The sequence below is a fragment of the Pinus tabuliformis genome, chromosome 9 (genome assembly GCF_031772625.1).
Source record: "Pinus tabuliformis cultivar Carrire ecotype Pingquan chromosome 9, CPIR1, whole genome shotgun sequence".
NCBI classification, from domain to species: Eukaryota; Viridiplantae; Streptophyta; class Pinopsida; order Pinales; family Pinaceae; genus Pinus; species Pinus tabuliformis.
This window is the reverse complement of record NC_142307.1, coordinates 1,314,055,483-1,314,071,725: the sequence shown is the minus strand read 5'-3', so window position 1 is coordinate 1,314,071,725 and position 16,243 is coordinate 1,314,055,483. Positions and strand designations below refer to the sequence as shown.

General features: G+C 30.2%; 1 protein-coding gene across 1 annotated transcript; it reads left to right on the top strand.

The window, feature by feature from the left end:
- The first annotated feature begins 12,725 nt into the window (after positions 1 to 12,725).
- LOC149153367 (uncharacterized) lies at positions 12,726 to 13,508 on the top strand. The gene has a single exon (XM_089443803.1). It carries the CDS (start codon positions 12,726 to 12,728, stop codon positions 13,506 to 13,508), a length of 783 nt encoding a protein of 260 aa, XP_089299929.1.
- The last annotated feature ends 2,735 nt before the right edge of the window (positions 13,509 to 16,243 follow it).

The following is a 16,243-nucleotide window of genomic DNA, read 5'->3' as shown; positions in this document are numbered from 1 at the left end:
TGCTCCCAGCACCGGTTCAGCGCTTTGTTTCTTCTTTGTCGCTTGACTGTTCTGACCGTCTCCTGTCACGGTATCCCTATAGGAGGGGATCTCTCCCCTCCTAACGTCTTCTGTCATGCCTTTTGTCTCTCAGATGTCAGCCTTTTCTTCTGCTAAATCCCTCTGGTGTCTGCACCCTGGCCGAACCTTCTCTCCTCCCGAGGGTTTTACCGCCTTGCCGCCATTAGGTTTTTGGTTGCAGAGCGATCCCAAATTTTTTTATTAATTAATATTTTAATAAATTAAAGATTTATATTAATAATTTATATAATTAATATTAATATTAAAATAGTATTAAGTATTATATAAATGAATTAATACATTAATTTATTAATTAATATTTTAATAACTTAAAGTATATTAATTTATATTAATGTTTTTGATAATTAATATGAATATTATATAATAATTAATATTAATATTAAAATAATAATAATAATAATAATGATATAAAATTTATTTACTACAAAACAAAATATTTAATCTAAAACCTTCTTTAATATAAAGATTAAAACAATAAACTATATTTATTAAAACTTAATATTTAAATGGATTCCATACCTAAAATCTAATATCATTGTTAGATCTGAGACTTTTGTGATCCATATTGTAGATGAATGTCTTTAGGATTAATCACATCATTTGGATTTGGAAGACAAATTCGAACCACATTAATTGGTTTGAAACTTCGACCAAATTCTAATAATGCGATTAATACTAAAAACATTCATCTCTAATATCATTATTGAAACTAAGATTAAATCATAAAACCTAATATTTAAAAAATTAACCCTAATATTAAAATAAGTGAATCATGTGCAACTTAAAAAAATATGAGCATAGATGATCAAATGTACGAGGTGCAGACATCTTTCACTTTTGATCTCAATGAGATCGAGTTTTAGTTAACGCAAAGCAATACATAATACATTGCATCTCTCTTCAGACCATGCTTTTTTCAAATATTTTTGTACATTGTAATCCATTCAATTTTTTTGTACATTGTAATCCATTCATTGAATGTTTTGGACTGGAAGTTCATTTGATTGAATTTAACTGTTAATATGGAATTGGCCAAATTTCCGGTTATAACATAGAAAACCACATTAAACATATACATATTATTGTTTTCATATACCACAACTATGTTCCCAAAAAAATTTATGATCTTTTCTCCAACCCATACCCACTAGCACCGTCCTTAAAACATTAGTTTATTTTATTGTAATTTGAAATAATTGTTCTATAAACTTTCAATATGTAATTGAAATAATTATTCATAAACTGCTCCGATTAAAAATAATCATATGAACCGTTCTAAATAAATAGGCATTGAAATAAATCAATAAGGTATAGCCATATAAAAAAACCTTTGATTTCTTTATCAAATATCAATATAAATTAAAAAAATCCAATAGTTCATCCGCCTACTGGCGTTGAAACATCTGGCCATAATAGTGTCGCAGATCACCGTGCTGTGAGAAACGAAAACTTCATGTCCTTCTGCAAAGGGCGTAGGCACATTCAACAAATTGAATATCATGACGTGTATCTGTTTTATTTGTATTAATATATATAATTTTTTATAATTAAATTTATTAAAATATGTTTTTTAATATAAAAATGTCATTTTAGATTTAAAATATTGTGGAAAAAATATAATTCATGAAAATAGAAATAATAGAAAAAGAAAAAATAAAAAAGTCAAATAAAACAAAAAACAAAAAACCAGTAACGAATAGAAAGGAATGTTACTAAACAACCCATAACAGGATATCAACCAATCACTTTACAAACAAATAAATTTCAATAATAACATAAAATAATAAAAATAGAGTTTCTAATGTTAAACGTCATAAATTTTTGGTCAAACAAACTAATACATAGTCATTGACAAAAGTGAAAGCTATACCATGAGTGAGACAAGTATAATAATGTGATTTTAGAGGTATTTTGCAATATATAATCAAATTAAAGAGATTATTTATTATGCCATAAAAACATGTGATATGTTATAAGTTTATTAAATAAAACCCCACAACAACATTTATGAAAACTAGTTATTTAATTTGTAGTTAAACATGAAAACAACCTTAAACATTAAAACAACAATTTAACATTCATTTCAAGCTAAAATGAATACACATTCACTACATGAACTAAAAACTCGAATGCTAAAATCAGTAGTTTTGATGGGAAAAACCTAGCCAACAAATCCGTGAATCTAAACCTAGCAATATTTCAGAAAAGAATGGTGGTCCAAACAACACTGATGATGGAAACAAATCACATTAGTTTCCCGACGGCGTGGAAATAATGGAGCCCATCTAACCGGAGGAAGGCTCCAATCCGCTTAATGGGTGGGAAAAGGAATATTATTTAAATTTCATTGGTTATTCTTGGCTTTGAAATGGAAAAACAATTTAAAAGCTTTTCATGTCAATAATTAGATGGTGTATATCAATAATAATATTTTTCTAAAATCAAATCTCTTCTATTTATTTAATAAAAAATCAAAATTTATAGAGTCTAATTTCAAGATAAACCATACCTATTGATCTAATTATTAATAATTAATTTTATATATTAATAAAAGATTTATTAAACACATATACTATTATTTATAATTAATTAATATTTTGTTTTTTAATTGTGTTGTTGCAAATTTTCTATAATCATTTATTTTTCTTGTGATTCGATAAATTAATTTTAACTTTGTTAAATTTTAATGAACAACAAACAATACTATGATTATTATTTTTCAAAAAATTTAAAACTTTTAATTTTATATTTTTTTTGGTCTTCCTCTAGAGAATGAATATATGTTACATGGGAAAATTACGTTGATAACATATCTTCTCATTTTCACCATCATCAATAGTGATCCTTAAAAAACATGAAATATCCACCTAATGCATTTGAGAGGCCACCACAATGCACATTGTCAAATATTATTAACATGGTTATTTAAGTTTGGCTGATGAACATTCATAAACTCATTTTAGGGGATGTCTGGTGAGCCATTCTGAAAGAGTTATCAATAATAAATATATCATAAATACACCCATGTCAAAAAATATTCATTATTTATATCATTCTTGTACTTAATGGTTAGTTTATGATATAAATAGGGTGTCGGTTCAATGCCCTGTTTGAACTGTACAATTTGAGATGGCATTTGGATGTAATGGTAGGCAGCAACGTAAGGCTTTCAAATCTAAAATAACCTGCAATTCTAATTTTATTTATTATTATTATTATTTTTATTTATTTATTTTAGTTGTTTTATTATTTTAACAAAGAATGTGCGCCCTGGAGTATGCCATAAAACTGCTTCTGCTTGGGTAAGAGCTCATCTTCTTCGGACGTAAGGAAACAGGTTAACGACCCAAGACCCAGAGGCATCTGGCAGGAGCCTGCTCCCTTACGGACCACCGACGAGTTATTGCAGATGGCGTGGTTTTCCTTGATAACAGTGATGAGTCAAACCAACATTCGTGGATAGCAACCAAAGATGGCTGTCCTCACTGTTGGTTTGACACCTGAGTTTGATAGGTTTTGCCACCTTCAAAAAAAAAAAGAAAAAGAAAAAGAAAAAAAAATATATAGGTACTAAATCACTTCTGACTGACTCCTCGGTGGGTAGGAATTTAAAAAAAAAAAAAGTGCGATCTTTTTGAAAAAAATACATATATATTTTATTATGAAACATCATCATTACATGATACACATATATATTTCATTATCAAACATCATGGTTATATCATCATTACATCATGATTACGTTAACACACGGCAACATATTGTATATCAATCCCGATTCGAACCTGGATGAAAAAATCATTAGTGAACCGTACCAACCACTTGGGATAACGTCCGCGTCCCTGGTGGGCAGGCATTCATGCATTCATTGGCTCGTTACTGTAAAATGTGCTACATGTTTTTATTATTTCAGTTGCATTTACCAGGCGGGTGTCGATTCTCCGAATTGAGAGTCAGAAAACACAAAACTTGGGACGTATTTGCATCTGATTTCAGCCATTGGAACCTGCAAAACCAGCTTTGAAGAAAGATAAAAAATAAAATAAGGAAAGGTCAGTCCTTTAAGCAACATATATGATTTAGAGGTCTTATATTTTGATTTTTCTGTGACATTTTTACATTCTCACACTATTTAATGTAGTTGGGTTTTGCTTATAGATTTTGAAGTATCTTAAAAATTTTAAGATAAGTAAATTTATTGTTTAATTTTTATTAAAATTTAAACAAATATAAAATTTATTTTATAATTTAAAATTATGAGATTTACTCAATGAACTTCTAACTTATTATTTGTTTTAATGGCATAGTAAATAGTATTTTTCAATTTGATTATATATTAGAATAATTCTAAAAATTACATTATTTAACTTTTACCAATGCTAACCCAATACAACTTTCCAATTTAAAAAACTTTTAATTTCACTAGATATTATAGTTTTTTTTTTCAGTAAGAAAAAATCATCATGTTGTATAGTTATTATAATTATTTTTCACTAGATATTATAGTTATCTATTTCTTAATTAACATTTTTTATACCTTTTTATATTCCATTTTTTATACCTACCACCTCTATATATACTGATATTATCCATATCTTCTCCACTTCGCAATTCAAAACTAACTATGCCTCGTTAATGTTTATAAAACATTGAAACTATTCGTTTTCCATTTCTTTGATTTCTGATTCAAAGTTTTAAGCCACTTCATTAAAAACACAAAATCTCTGCTTCCCAAATCGTTGTATGCTCCACTTTAAGTGGATCCATGTACTAAACATGGTGAAGGAATCGCAATCTTCTGTGAACACTGAACATATAAATTCGTATGAAAAGAGTAATGCATTTAATTGTATATCTTTTGTGTTGTGTGTACTTTATTTTCTTTCAGAAAAGTTGTCTTGTGTTACACTGAGTACGATTCTTGGAAGATTTAGCCTTTTTCACAAATGACATCGGTTTGTACTCGCTCAAAACTTCAGGGTTGCAATTTCTTTTGTAATCTATATTGACAACTGCGTTAACTTCATCGGATTGCAATTTCTTTTGTAATCTATATTGACAACTGCGTTAACTTCATCGGATTGTATGTTGTTTATAATTTAAAGTGACTGTTAAATGTGGTTGTAATTTTTTATTATTATCAAAGTTGTGACCGTTCAATGTGGTTGTAAAGTGATGTATGTATTTTATGCTATTGATGAGCTAGTTTAATAAATAAGTTATATAAATTAAATGGTTGGTGAATTTGACATAGATGAAATAGAAAATATAGCTGTGGCAATAAGGTTAGTGGATATTGGAATTTTATGATTAGAAATTAATTATATGGTTAAAATATTTTTTTTAATAACACAAATATTCCAATATCCTTTTATAAAATGTAAATAACTTGATAAATTTAATCATAATCTTTCATTGAATAACACTGACTACTAGCCCATGAGGGGCAACTCAATTGATAATCCCCATGTTATGAAGTAATGTGTAAATTCTAATATTTAAAGTTCAAACCCCCCACAAGTCAATCCAAATAATATGTAAACTCTGAGATTTAAAGTTCAAATTTCTCATAAGTCAATCCCCAAAAAAACCAACAATGACGACTTGTAAACTTCTATATCCAATCAATCCACGATAAGCATTAACACATTTACTTCATTATACATGTACTTGCTAAAATAAAAATAAATGGAAAAATTAATTAAATTGTTTTTAATTTAAGTTATTATTATTATAAAAAAATTAATATATAAGTGAAACATGTAGAAATTTTAAAAAACATGTAACAAGATTATTAATCAATATTGAGATTCATCTCCATTTCTGGTGGAGATTCTTAATATGTAAAAGGATTTGATATGATAGCATGAGCCAATACCATGTCTTATCAATACTACATGCCCAAAAGACACTTGTTAATATGACATACTTTAAAATAAATTTAGAAAAATAATTGCACACTAAAAACTATTTTGCATTATATTAAACCACATAAATACATCAAATATTGGTTCAAGATAAAAATACTATCTTAACCACACAATCAATTAGTTGAAAAAATATCTCAACCAAACACTAAACTAGGATATATTTTAGCTAGACTAAATCTCTCAAATCTAACGAATTAACAATCAAACAACTCACATAACAATTACATTTATGATGAGGAATATAATTCAATATGAACAAGATAAGTAGGAGTTAATTCTCCAACACCCTCCTTACCAAGTACTTGTCTTTCATCTTTTTGTCTACCATGTATTGATTAGTATCTTTAATCGTTTTTTAAATCATGAGGAGTGAACTCTATCAAGTTGTCTCATAAACTCCTTAAAGGTATAGTTCATAAGTTGAATTCCTTAGTTCTACTCATGAACTCTTGAATTACATATCTCTCGAATTCAATTATTGAACAACATCCACAAGTTTCTGCATAAACTCACTAGCATACTACTCGCATGCCTTCAACAACTAATGAGGAATCCTTGCCTAGATACACAACTTCCAAACTAACTGGACAACCATCCATGCTAAGCTTACATCCACTCGATCTCTTAAAGATATAGTTGCTTCAAACCATAATCAATTCCCTGTTTGCAATCACTGAACTACTAGTCATTTTATGGACGTGGTTCCATCTACTGAGATACATCGGTGCCAAAAACTGTACTCTCTAGTGATCTAGGTAAGAATTCTAGACATTAAATGTATATAGAGTTAGTTTTACAAAATAACCTCTTTATTGATTTTGGTAATTATTCCGTGTATTCTACCAAGTCGAGTAGTAGTTAGAAAATTTAAACTTCCGACAAGTTGCCTGTACTTTGTTGGATCCTCAAACATACTTCCTTCAATGGAATTAGGTTTCAAATTTTGCTCCATGGGAGTAGCAATAGGGTTACAATCATGAATCCCAAATTTGTCCAATAGTTGTCCAATATACTTCTTCTGAGAAATAAAAATATATTTGGGTTTCTGGTCAACTTCAATCCCTAAATAATAATGCAATAAACCCAAATCTGTCATGTCAAAATTTTTCATTAACTCTCTTTTAGAGACGCTATATAGTCATCATTATTTCTTGTAATCATCAAATCATCTACATAGACAACCAAATATACAACCGACCTTCCAACTTTCTTAACAAAAGAGTTGCATCATCTAGATCAAACAACTTATAATTCAATTTGAGAAGGTGTTCAGTTAGTTTTTCATACCATGCACGAGATGCTTGTTTCAGTCCATACAACGCCTTTACCAACTTACATACCTTTTTCTCTTTACCTTTAATAACAAAACCTTTAGGTTGAAACATATAAACATCCTCCTTTAAATCACCATTCAAAAAAGTTGTTTTAACGTCCATATGGTGTATCTTCCAGCTATTCTGAGCTGCAAGAGAAAACAAAGTTCTAATTGTGCCCCATTTTGCTGTAGGAGAAAATTTTTCTGTGTAGTCAACACCTTCCTTCTGAGTGTAGCCTTTTGCTACAAGCCTTGCCTTGTATTTATCAAGCAAACCATCTGCCTTGTACTTGATCTTATACACCCATTTACAACCAATAGGTTTGACACCAGCAGGAGGATCCACTAACCTCCAAGTTCCATTCTTAATAAGTGCATCATATTCCTTTTTCATTGCATCCTTCCATTCATCACAATTAGTAGCTTCTTCAAAACAACTAGGTTCACTAATTGTAGAATGATTGAATCCACAGTCATGAGAAATATTACCTAAACTCGAAGTAACATCACCTTTAGAAGAACTTCCTATTTCAAAATCATCATACTTGCTTGGAAATCTCCAAACAGTGTGGATCTTTGTAAATGTTGTTGAAGTTGTTGTGATGGTTTCTCATATTGAAAAGTAGGCTCAAGAACAAGTTCTTCAAGAGCAATTTTTAGTCCTGCAAAAACATTACTATCATCCAAATTTTCTTAAGTAATAACATTCTCATGAGTCAAAGGTGGAAGAACCACAAAATGATATAGAATAGGAACACCCCCCTTGAGTATGTGGAACATCATTATGAGATTCAAAATAGAAATTTTTGGATGCAAATTTCTCCAAATGAGTCAGTTGTCTATCAACAGTGGAATTATGTTTGTCACATTCAAGAAAAATAACATCTTTGGAAATAATACATTTATTGTTCTCCTCATCATACAACCTGTAAGCTTTGGAAGTAGAAAAATATCCCAAGAAAATACATTTGCGACTCCTAGCACCCAACTTGTTGCGCTGATGTTTAGGAATTAACGCATAGCATAGAGAAACAAAGACTCTAAAATGGTGAACAATAGGAAGACGATTATACCACATTTCATAAGGATATTTATTATTGATGACAAAATAAGGACAACGATTGCGAATATAAGCTGCACAAAGCACTACTTCTCCCCAAAACATCAACTTAACATTCTTAAAGAACACCATAGATCTAACCATATTAAGAAAATTTCTATTCATACGTTATGCAACGCCATTTTGTTGTGGATTATAAGGTATGGTAGTCTGATGTTTGATTTTGTTGTACTTTAAATATTGTTTAAAAGAATTAGAAGTATAATCGCCACCGTTATGAGTTCTGAGAATGTCAATGTTCAATTGAGTTTCATTTTTGACCATCAAATGAAAAGTTTTAAAATTTTCAAATACTTGTGACTTATCTTTCAACAAATACACCCAACACATTCTCGAATAATCATCAATAAATGTCAGCATATATTTGTTACCATTAGAAATTGCAACACGCATAGGGCCACATAAATATAAATGTATGAGACCTAATTTTCTTGAAGCTCAAGAAGAAGAACTATGAAAAGGATACTTAGATTGTTTCCCCAAAATACAAGCATCACATGGTGTAAGCTTTCTTGGAATTGTAGGAAATCCTTTTATACCTTGTTGTCTCATAATTCTGATACTGTCATAGTTAATGTGACCAAAATGAGCATGCCATAATAAATTGGAAGATAGAGTATCATTTCGCTGTGCTAAAAGAGAAGAACTATCATGAGAATTCATTACAGTAGATGATGTGCCATTCAATTTTAAAAGTGTACCTTCTTCAACACCAGTCATAATGACTGCATGATCAGATTCTCTACGTATCTCAATGATGCCATCAAAGATATGTATGGAATTCCCTTGCTGTCGAATATGTATAAGAGACATTAGATTTCTTTGAAATTGTGGAATGTAAAGGACATCCTGTAGAACATAATCTGCAAGCTTTGGTATCTTCAAATGAATGGATCCAATTCCTGAAGGCTTAATTTGAGATTTGTTAGAAAAATATATTACTCCATCAACTTGGTCACTAAAAGTTTCAAAAAAATCTCTCCTAAAAGTCATATGACATGTGGCACCTGAATCCAAAATCCAACTATCTTGCCATGAAGAAAATGCAGTACTAAAAACATCATTAATATTAAAATTGCAATGAGCAACAATATAATGTGCAGAATCTGATGATTTTCCCTTATCTAGTGGTGGTTGATATTTCTTTTCATTCAATTGTTCTCTCCTTTCACTGACTTTCTCCCAAGGAATTCTACAATTAGCTGCAGTGTGACCAACTTTTCCACATCTAAAACATTTGACATTTTGTTTTTCTCCTTGCTGCCTATCACCTTGATTATTATGGTCCCTCCTTCCTCTAAAATTTCTTCTACCAACTATTGAAATCAATGAAGTCATGATTACTTGCACCCAAACAAATCCTTTTGCAAATATGAATTATGTGCAATATTATTTAAAAAGAAAAACATAAATCTCTTTCTCCTTTTAATTTAAATAAATATTTGGCTTAATGGTTTGTTAGTAAGCTCAAGAAATAACCCAATAAAGCGTTAGGTTCAATCCTCATTATTTCTCTGTTCACTTTCACCTTTATAGGAAATCGTTTTTTACTTTTAATTTCACTTTCATGAACCTTGAAGCATTCTCTACTTTCCAGTAATATCTGGATTAAATTCAAATGCCAAATATGGAAAATATATTCCACTAAAAATAATTAATAATTCACTTCCAAAAGAAAGCTTCAAAGCTTCATTAATATTTAATGTTATTTATTCACAAAGCTTCAAAGCTTCCTTAATATTTAATATTATTTATTCACTGTGGATTGTGCCAACAATAAGAGTTATTGGTGGGTAATCAATTTTACCTTGGTTTCTTTCAACTTGGTTTCCAACACTCCCGCAATATTTATCTCATGCCTTTGAAAGAAATGTGCTCCTCAAAATGCATTTTATGAAACTTGTACATTATTCTCTCCATAAAATTCAAACAACACCTCCTTATAAACAAACTCAATAGGCATGGAGTTTATAAACAACTCAACCAGGGCTTTGATACCACTGTAGACAGGCCCGTGAATAAACTCCACAATGGAAAACTGATTGCATTCATGATGAGAACTTCATTTATACAAATGTAAGGTAGGTTCGAGATAAAACTGTCTCAATAACTTATTAATGAAAAGTAAAAACTAACAACTAATTACTATTTTACAAACATAATCTTGAAGGATTAGTTAACAAAGTGTGCTTGCTTCTTTTCAAGATGGAAAAATTCATGAAAATGAAGAAAAAATATATGGAAAGAAATCATGTCAATGCGGGCCGTGAAATTTTCCTTGTGATTTTTTTTCCTTCGCATTTAGAGTGATTGTACGTGATTGTGCTAACCTCACATGTTTGATGTTTTATATGCACAACAAAAAATATAATTCACACCACAAAATTTTCACATATTTTTGGACCCTCCTATGAGGGAGTTAATCTAGAGCTACCAACTCCGACACCAATTTAGAAAAATAATTGCACACCAAAAACTATTTTTCATTATATTAAAGACATATATAAATACATCAACCTAGAGCTCCTAGAGCTACCATCTTTGATACCAATTTAGGAAAATAATTAAACACCAAAAACTATTTTTCATTATATTAAAGACACATAAATACATTAAATATTGGTTTAAGATAAAAATACTATCTTAACCACATAATCAATTAGTTGAGAAAATATCTCAACCAAACACTAAACTAAGAGCTATTTTAGTTGGACTAAATATCTCAAATCCAACTAATTAACAATCAAACAACTCAAATAACAATTACATTTATGATGCTAGAATATAATTCAATATGGACAAAACATGTACGAGTTAAATCTCCAAGAGATAAGTCTCAATCTTGGATTTGTGAATACTACTAAGAATATTCTAGAATGTTTCGTGGAGGTTAAATCCCTACCATCCTAGTAATATTGATAATTAAATTAAATTTATGGAAGCCCTATTCCAAAATAGACACTCTAAACCATAACTCATTTCGTATGACACTTCATATGACATACTTTGAAGATTTTGTGAATACTAATAAGAATATTCTATAGATGTTAAATCCCTAACATCATAACAATTATTGATAATTATTAAATTAAATTTCTAAAGCCCTATTCCAAAATAGATACCTTAAAAAGTAACTCATTTCAAATGACACTTGTTCATATGACATACTTTGAAGATAAGTCTCAACCTTTGATTTGTGAACACTACTATGAATATTTTAAAATATTTTGTGGCATAACTACTTTGAAGATAAATCTCAACCATTGATTTGTGTATACTACTAAAAATATTTTCGAATATTCCATGGAGATTAAATCCCTACCATCGACCTAATAATTATTGATAATTAAACCAAAATTCAGGAATCCATATTCCAAAATAGAGAGGGTTATCCACTTAATTAAATTAAATCTATGAAAGCCCTATTCTGAAATAGACACACCTATTGACATAATTAATGATTGACTTCATATATAAATAAACTAGCACAACCACATAAATTAAATGACTAGTAAAAGTGAGGCATCAAACACTGACCTCATGATACATCTTACATTACTAACATTAAAACAATCATAAAAATTAACAAAATAATATATATATATATATATATATATATGAGTTAAACATATGTAATTTAAAAAAACATGTAACTGGATTTTAACCATGGAAATTCACCTCCACTTTACCATGAGATTCTCCATGTACTAAAAATATTCTAAAATATTCTGTGCATGCTAAATCTCTACCATTCACATATACACCTAACAATAGGCTTTGTTATAATCATTGGCCAACGCCATGACTTACTAATATCATAGGTTCAAAGAACCACAACTCTTATTCATATGACATTTTTTTAATTAATCAATTTAATTAAAATGGTAGAAATGACATAACCACTTTTGAGATAAATCTCAAAAGTTGACATATGACCACTACTGAGAATATTATAAAATGCTTTATGGAAATTAAATCCTTATCATCTACATAATAACTATTGATATAGAAGATGTTGTAATGTCGTGTTACGTAAACATTTTGTCTGAATGAAATTCCATAAAAATAAAAATAAAATGAAATTAATAATTATAAAAATAAAATAAAATATATTATTTTTAGTTTTTTGCTCCAGTTCAAATCTCTATAGATGCAAACATTTCTTGAAGTGGTCCATAAAATCACAAACTCTAACATAGCCAAATTAATTGAAGTCTGTCTCAAATCAACTTTCTTCAGCTTTAAAGATGAAATTTATGAACAAACTTGCGGTGTAGCCATGGGATCTCCTCTATCTCCTATCATTGCTAATCTCTTTATGGAGGATTTTGAAACTAGAGCCATTGAATCTTCCCCATTAAAACCCAAACTTTGGAAGAGATTTGTAGATGACACTTTCATTATTTGGCCTCATGGAAAAGAAAAATTAATCATTTTCTTACAACACCTAAACAGTCAATCTAATTCTATCAAGTTTACGATGGAAATGGAGGAAAATGGCAGCCTTCCCTTTCTTGACATCCTAATCAATAGAAACCAAGATGGTTCCATATCCCACCAGGTCTATCGTAAGAAAACCCACATGGAACATTACCTACATGCCAACTCTCACCACCATCCATCCCAAAAAATTGGTGTTCTCAACACTCTGGCAACCAGGGCTGTACGTATTTCGGATCAAGATCACTTTGAAAAAGAGAAGAACCATCTTATGAATGTATTCGAAAAGAATGGATACAATAAACACCAAGTGATCAAGGCCTTTAAGAATGCTGAGAATCCCAAAAACAAACAACCTCTAGATGATCATGTGGGCAAGGTTCACCTCCCTTACATATTAGGCACAACATACAAAATTGCGTATATTTTGAAAAAGAACAATATTAGAACCACCTTCAAACCCATGAATACCATCAGCACATGCTTAAAATCGGTTAAAGATCCAGTTGATCCCAAATGCCACAAAGGAGTTTACATGGTTCCTTGTTCATGTGGCAAAACCTACATTGGGGAAAGAGTCGATCTATCCTTACGAGGATTCAAGAACATGCCGCCGACATAAAACACAATCGCTCTAAAACTTCAGCCTTAACTGAACATTCTAGTAAAACCAATCATCATGTTTGTATTCAAAACTCCAGTGTAGTGGCTAGAATCGATCATTATCATCATAGAACATTTATAGAAGCCATAGAAATAGGTAAACACCCTAACAACCTCAATCGAGATGAAGGATGGAAAATAAGTGACAATTGGATTCCTACTTTAACCTCCTTAATCGCCCTCTCCTAACATCTCCCCTCCCCTCTTTTCGCTGGACCTTTCAACTCCATTTCTAACCTTACTTTTCTAACCGGATTAATATTAATATTAATCATTAATAATCTTAATTAATATCTAATTAATCATTAACCCTAATCTAAATTTTTAATTTAGATTCTAACTAAAAATGTAAGGTTTTATAGGTTAAACATTAAAAATTTTGAATTAAAATTAATTAATTTTTTTAACTAATAAATTTCAAAAATTGGATTAATATTAATATCAATATTATTAATAATTAATATTAATATTAACATGAATTCTTAATCATTTATTCAAAATAAAATTAAAATTAATTTTGATCATTTATTCTAAAGTTAAATCAATTCTAAATTAAAATTTATTTTAAATTAAAATTAATTAAAATGATTTTTACTTTAATCTTAATCAAAATTTAAATTAATATTAATATTAACATTACTAATAATTTTTAAAAATGTAATAATATACTTAATAAAATTCTAAATTAAAATTAAATAAGATTAATTATAATTAAAAATAATAAATAGATAAATTAATTAAAATTAATTGAAATTATTTTTGTTTGGATTAATAGTAATATGGGATAAAAAGAAGTTCCTCTTTGAAACTTTAGTCACTCCTGTTATCTTATATGGCTGTGAGGTTTGGGGTTGTAGCATCTCCAGAGAATCATGGAGAAAGATTGAGCAAATCCAGAAGCGTTTTATAACTTATAACCTGAAAATTAAAAGTAATACACCCTATCCTATTCTCCTTATAGAAGCATGTCTTTCCCCTATTGAGAGCCTATCTATGCTTAGGTTTCTGTTGTACAAGCACAAAATCAGTAACATAGACGATCATAGAATTCCTAAACTAGCTTTAAATTCTAGCCAAAACCACCTAAGGCTCAATCGAGGGTGGCATAAAGACACAAGGGCCTGGTTAAACTATTGGGAGATCAACGAAAATGATGCATTGCAAAACATAAATAACATTAAAGATATTGTTACTTCTAAGTTCAAAGAAAAAATGTGGTGTGAGAAAGATTTAGCGGCTAAAAGAAAACTAAGTTATTATAAGAAGGTCATCAACCCCACCCTAGAAGATCAAAAGTATCTCTCTATTTTAACTAGCTCAAAGAAGAAAATTAATATAGAAAAGATTAGAACGAATTCTCATGAGCTCCATAGTGAAACAGGTCGTTGGGCAGTTCCTAAAACGCCATGGATGGAAAGGATCTGCCATATATGTGAGAATAGGAACATCGAGGATGAACGTTGGAAGAAATGTTAACGCACACATAAAAATAACACAATTATTTTTGGACAAAAGTCCTTGGAAAATAATAACTTGGGAAAATCGGTGCAACAGCTAAGGGTTTTATTATTAAGTAGTAGCGAAATAATCTGAGTACAATTTGAATGCCGAATACTATCAATCTTGTAGAGAAATATTGTCAAAAATATAGTGAGGAAGTTTCCTCACCCCAAAGGCGAATCTGATCTCTGACTGCAACTCTAAGTGAGTCATCCAAACTGCCTTTACATTGGCTCTGTGTCACCCTAGTATAGTCCCTTCTACGCTCAGTTTGGATCAACCTATCCTCAAGCCATCTAGGCTGCTGTTGTCTGGGAAAATGTCTCTCCCAGTCCTCGAAACATCTATCTAGCTTCTAGCAATAGAACTCGGCTTTCCCCGGCAGAATCAAAACTGCCTCTAGAGGCTACTGTGCTATCCGAACATTAGCCTCTTTGTGGCTCTTATATCTATTTACAAATGCACTCACCAAATATGGAAATATTCCTCTGAATTCACTATCTATGTCCCTCTCTCACTACTTTGATCTCTAGCTCTCTCTCCAACAACTGACCGCTGCTACTTTGGAAATTGACCTGCTCAGAAATTGAACCTCTCAAGTGTATTCTCCATCACCACATCGAACTCCTCTTATAATCCTCTATTGGAGCACCAATGGCCAAGATTAAAACTTAATCAATGGCTAGAATCATCTATGGGTCGATCCTTGTGAGTTTCTAGATGATTCATGCCTTAACTTAATTAATGCTGATTAATTAACCATATTCCTTAAGTTTAGACTGAGGAAATATTTAAAAACTAGTTAATAATCTAATTAGGTCATTTCTAGGAAGAATTTCTAGAAATGATTTCTGGGTTTTGGTGATCTCATGTATTCTAGCCTCTCCACAAATTTTCAAGGAAATAACACATCCGATGCTACAAAAACTAACACGAACATAGTTACATATTTCAATACTCCCTCTTAACTAGGGAGGTATTCATAATACATACAAGGTACATGGGCATTCTAATACTAAAGAATTCTCATAAGAAGGGTCAGATTGGTAATCCATTTCATAAGCTATCTTTTCATCTTATATCAATGCATCTCATCATATAAACCAACATTGACATATAACAAGGCCTTGATGAACAACTCTATCTCTCCACTAGATTAGAGCGCAATGATGGGGAGAAAAATGATTCATAGAC